This window comes from Monopterus albus, unplaced genomic scaffold (assembly GCF_001952655.1).
Source record: "Monopterus albus unplaced genomic scaffold, M_albus_1.0 scaffold129.1, whole genome shotgun sequence".
NCBI lineage: Eukaryota > Metazoa > Chordata > Actinopteri > Synbranchiformes > Synbranchidae > Monopterus > Monopterus albus.
The window spans coordinates 1931507-1937236 of record NW_018128009.1 but is presented as its reverse complement, the minus strand read 5'-3'; the positions used below and the strand labels follow the sequence as shown (position 1 = coordinate 1937236).

The 5730-nt window shown below is 39.2% G+C and overlaps 1 protein-coding gene across 2 annotated transcripts in view; it reads left to right on the top strand.

Moving 5' to 3' along the window:
• Nucleotides 1-5452, top strand: part of hsh2d (hematopoietic SH2 domain containing) — a 6559-nt gene extending 1107 nt beyond the window's left edge. The window contains exons 2-6 of one of the 2 annotated variants that reach the window (XM_020612941.1): nucleotides 563-713; nucleotides 1739-1828; nucleotides 1930-2095; nucleotides 2402-2653; nucleotides 3562-5452. In XM_020612941.1, the coding sequence (XP_020468597.1) occupies nucleotides 586-713; nucleotides 1739-1828; nucleotides 1930-2095; nucleotides 2402-2653; nucleotides 3562-4020 (1095 nt within the window). In that variant the 5' untranslated portion in view covers nucleotides 563-585 and the 3' untranslated portion in view covers nucleotides 4021-5452. The remainder of the gene's footprint in view (nucleotides 1-562; nucleotides 714-1738; nucleotides 1829-1929; nucleotides 2096-2401; nucleotides 2654-3561) is intronic. The other variant, XM_020612940.1, reaches the window with a different exon arrangement.
• The last annotated feature ends 278 nt before the right edge of the window (nucleotides 5453-5730 follow it).

The following is a 5730-nucleotide window of genomic DNA, read 5'->3' as shown; positions in this document are numbered from 1 at the left end:
AATTTGACGTGTCAACAAGCTGCATTGTGATTGGTCAGAGGTGCTGCCGTCGCCGCGACGAGTTGGAAAAATCGACCCGGAGGCGAAAAAAATTAATGTCGCTTTTCGCGTCGCGAAATTACGTCGGCGGTGTGCAATGTATCATTGACAAGTTATTGGTTCGAAAAATATTATTGACGCGCGAATAAATCGCGCGTTAAATTCGCGTCTGGTGTGAAAGGGCCTTTAAGCAAGTTTGGCTGGTTCACTAATTAAATGGAATATTCTATATAGGCTATATTTCATATAAATTGTCTTCATGATGTTGAAATTTGAGAAAATATGCAATTTCTTTGTGAGGGGAAAAATGACTGGTTCCTTTTTGTATTAAACTACAACTTCAACTGAGGGTCAAAGTTCACAGTACCGCAGACTGCAAGTTATCCATGGTACATCAGCCTATTTGCAGGAATTTGTTTACTGATAGCTCATATGTGGTTTGTCCTGTATGTACTAAATGTGCTCTTTGTTTGAAATCGGTGAGTTGTAAATTATGCATTTGCATGTCTCTGACACAACAAAGGACTGAATGAGGCACTTCCCCAAATGATGGAATGGGGCCAGTTGTTACAAGGACAACAGGTCGCTGTCACCTGGTTCACAGAGACCCAGCTCCAGTCTGTGATTGGGAATGGTATAGTCCCGGAATGGTTTCATGGGATCATTTCCAGGAAGTAAGTGGATGAAGTCTATATCAGTGTCCACTATCTACAGCAGTGGATGTCTCACAGTGAAGATGTGAAGGGCTGTTTTAAAACATAGTTATCAGTACTGCAGCATGCACTGATTGTGTTTAGTAGATTGTTTCATGTGTAAAACCTTTAACCCTGTAAAGCCTGACACATCTAAAAATAGCCAGAACATTGAAATTTTTTGGAACTGGGATGTTTATTAAACCTTTTAACAAAATCCAAAAGGAAATTTAAGATTCAAGATTTTTATTTGCCATTTATGCATAGAGAGACAGTCCAGGCATATAGAAATAAATGTGCCATATTATTTTGTATATTTATTTGATACATGGGGCATTTTTGGTGATTTTTATTTGCTCAAAAACTTGCATAGCAAATATGATACAAATGGTTTTATAGTGTCGTACTAAAAACTAGTAAACTAAAAAAAGTAGTACATGCTGACTACAGGTGCTTCACAACAAAGGACAAAGGTGAGCCATAAAAATACTATAAGAAAAAATAAATTAGAGGAGCCCAAACAAAGGACAGAAGCAAAATCTTGAATCTCCAAAATGTCATATTTTCAGGAATTAATACTTGTCAGGAAGCTCTTGACAACCATGTAAAACAAGAGTCAAAATTTTCCTTGACCCCTGTGTAGCATGCAGCCAGTGCCTTTAAGTGGTGGTAACAAGCAAAGCAGATAAGCAAAATAGTTACACATTAATCACAAATAGTAACTGAAGTAACTTCATACTGTACCCTTGTAAAACTTTAAAGCAGCATATGTTTCGACTTTAAATGAAATTATACTTCCTCCCGCTGTATACATTCACGATTTTGTGTACTGTATGGTGATTATGTTGTACTCCATCAGTTTTCCTTACTGACTAGGAAAACCATCACGTTTATTAAACCATCTGTAACATATCGAAAGCTAAGATGATGAAATCCCTCAGTGATTATCTTAGAAAACTGGGTCAAGCTAACTGTGGTAATTTGACCATGTTAATTAATTTTTGCAGGACTGCGGAGGAGCTGCTAATGTCCAAGCCTCCTGGGTACTTCCTCATCAGAGTCAGTGAGAGCAGGATCGGTTACACTCGTTCATATCGGTGAGTGTTTGCAGGATTAAAGGCTTTAATAGTTTCTTTACAGTTTACACTCGCACACAGTTCAGTCCTGTCTTATTCCTTCTTGTGTACTGATCCCTCAGTGCTGAGGACCTCTGCAGGCATTTCATGATTGATGCATTGGAGGACGGCCATTACCTTATAGTAGGGGAGAACAGGCGTCACCGGTTTCTGCAGGACCTGGTCGACTTTCATCGTAGGACTCCCATCATGCCTTTCAGTGAGGTGCTGACTGTCGCTTGTGGACAGGTGTGGGAATGTGTTTGTTATCCTACCTGTATACAGGTGTTATCATATTGTAGCCCATCTATTGCACTAAGCATTTAAATTTATTGTTAAATATACAGTGTGAAATGGCCTCAGTTTAGCTGCGTGCATTACAATAAACCATTGGCTTTTAGGTATTTACTGTACATGCACTTAGAGTTGAAACAGAACCAGTCTCCTTTACTTTCTTAAGCCTCAATATTTGCCTGTTTGTTTGTCACCTGTACACCATGCAATGACAATGACAACAATCACAAAATGTCTCATTTTCTTTCTGATCTTATTAAGTCTTCAAATGACAACGCTGACAATGCAGAACTCCTGTTGCCCCAAAGACATTCGAACACCAGTTTGCTACAAAACAACCTGCAGTCCAACATGAGTTGTCCAGTGTCACACACAGATACCCTGCCTGCCCTTCCTTTTCGCCCTTGTAACCTGACAAACTCTGCAGTCCTGTCTCCAAGCAGCCAACCAAACAGACTTTATCCATGTTTGGAAAATGAACTTCCACACGTCACCTCCCCACTTACTACCATGGTAAAGGATCCTCCTCAGCAGACTGTTCTTAAAATCCTTAAAATAATACCCTAATGTTTTCTGATCAAAGTGGTTCTCAAGACATTTTCAGAAGTTATTTTTGGAACCAGTTTCCTGTTATTAATTGGCAAGATGCTGGTTTCTAAACGTTTTATTCAAGATGATTTAACTTGACTTCTCTTTGTTAAATGATAAGGCCGGCCATTTTCTATATTAATATTATTTTCAGCTGTCTCCATAGAAAGGCTAAACCAAAAGTGAATTGTCTCTACTCGTGGTTAATGTCTGTCAGCTGCCAGTCCTGGTTTCGCAATAGACCTCCTTTGTTGTTCAAAAATGACTAAAAACACATCAGGGAAACACACCACTGCACTATGTGACATGTTATTCCATTATGAAACCCCAGACCCCGCTATGCTGCCCCAAAGGCTCAGAGCAGTCATAATCTTCTGAAGTTAGCATGAAACAATCAACTGCACAAGCACAAACTCTTGAGTGAGCGCTCTGTTTTGTTTACATTCTGCTGAATCATCATGCTCAGGCTTGGGGTTTGCTAATGAAGAAACATGTCACCCAGTGAGGCGACACGCTTCATTGATGTGTTTTTATTCATTTTTGAACAATAACAGAGGTCTATGGCACAGACAAATAAGCTGATCCAGGGCTGACACACTGAGGGACATTAAACCTAAACAGAGGCAATTCATTGTTGGTTTTAGTCTCTGTATGGGGACTGTTGATAATATTGTGAATATAGAAAATGACCGGCTTTATCCTTTAAGTAGTCATGAATACTTAATGGTTTAAAAGTATGAAATTTTAAACCAAGTCTTAAGTAGCTTTAAAATTAAATTGCAAGTAGTTTTATTTTCTAACGAATATTTATGTTTCATGTTTATGATCTGTAGCCTGTGCCAGTGACCGGGAAGAGTTATTCACCTGACAGCACTTCAGCCAACCAGCCTCCTGAAGCCCCTTCTCATAGTGTGCTTGTGAAGAACAACCAGGTTTGTATCAGAACAGACTCTGCGTCTACAAGTTCTTTCGCACAAACCACCGCTGAACACCCACTTGGTGTCAACATTCACCCCGTAAAGAACCGGGAGGCAAAGCCGTCAGTCGTCACCAACCTGAAGAACCTCAAGAAGAAATTCCAGAAGAAGAGAAGTGTATCTCAGAGAGATGCGGAGATTAATATGGAGACAACTGATAGAAGAGGAAGTGCTGAGAGTGAGTACTTGGAGATCACAGGGGAGCAGACCTGTGATGGTGCACCATTTTCCTACACTTGCACTGATGTGATGCTAACACATGGAGCGTTACCTCAAGAGTACAGGCCACCTCCTCCTTTTGCCCCAGGATACTAAAACACAACTGCTCCCTTAATGTGACTTCCCAATTGGCGACCTCATGGTGTCAGCAAGACTCCAGGAAGTTACTGGTCACAGCCTAGACATAGGCTGTGTGTGAGGGTGCACTCAAACGTTCCACTATGAAATATAAAAAGTAGTGTACATGCCATGTACATTAATTTCTGCTAACAATCTCACAATGCAGCCCTCTGTGTTTTATCTTGTGGAAAATTACCATTGCAGCTGCTAGTGATGAGAATCTGAAATCTCAGTTTACTGTTCACTATTGAGTGAACTGCTTAGTGTACATTATATAGGTAATAGTAAATGTCAGTGAGGGAGCGATATCAGACACACGCACACAGTCTGGCATTAGTGGTGCTGGTAGGCAAATTTGTTACTTGAACACTGTTTGATGCTACACATAAATTAAAGTAGAGTTAAGAGTGTAAAACTATAAAATATATTAAACTGCTGTCTTCATGTGACTAATTAGTTTCAGGGATGTGCAAATGATTTTTAAAAATGTATTTGGTGGCAAACTGATACATATTACATAAGTATTGCAACAAAAATAAGCATGTAGCAAATTTGCTGCCCCCTTCTTGGACTTTTAAATTGCAGTTATACATTTGTACATGCCTCTAGTAATAGAATAAAGTATGAAGAGGCAGCAGGAGGAAGTTTTCTGCAGCATATGTAAAGAAGAAATGATGTCATCTGCTTTGAATATAGAGAGACAAAGGCCTATATTGTAGCATCAAATGCAGATCTGATATTAGCAATAGGGAAGCTAGAGAAGAGAGCAAATACACATACTGGTCTAACTTGTTTTACAGGTAGAAACTTGCATGTGAGTCAAATTCAGTGGGTATTTCCCCAAACACATCATTTTGCTGTTGGTGTATACTAAAATAAGGTAATTTAGCAATTTTATTATATATGGCTGTGCTAATAAAGCACTTAAAAATGTTTAAAGCTGTTATGTTTTGCAGTCCTTTGTTTCCTAGCAGAATAAAATGTTTTCCTGTCAAAATGAACATGTCTGCAGTCTACTGTACATTGAGTGATGATATTTACCTCTACTGGGCATACACCATTCATATTTCCTGTTTCTGCTTTACTGACAGTATGTGTGGTTCCCCTTTCCTCCCTTACTTCACTTCTCGCTCTGAACTTTGCATACTCTGGCTTCTGTGATGTTCTGATAACACAAAGGTCTGGAGTGCATGCTGCTGCAGTGTGTGGTGACGTGGGCTTGCAGCCTGCCAGGGGACTGTAATACATGGATATACCATTCTATTCAAGTCTTTACTACTACTGGAAATGTTCACAGTAAAGAGCTAGAACTATTTAAAGCCTTTATGAACCCTTGCTTGTTTTATTTGATGTTGAAGTTTGTTTTCATTCATTCATGATTTCATGTATTCATTTCACATATTAACTGCAAACAATTTCACTCTGTTGGCAGTGTCAGTGGTTTGGGTCATACTGTGTCTAAGAGTGAAATCAGTAAAGAGCTCTGTATACCAAACTAATAACACTTGTCTCATTATAGCCTACCATCTAGTGGCAGGAGACCACTCAGACACTCACAGCATGCAGATCCTCTATTTAATACCACAATGTAAACATACAGTGGGTATGGAAAGTATTCAGACCCCCTTACATTTTTCACTCTCTTATATTGCAGCCATATGCTAAAATCATTTAAGTTCATTTTTT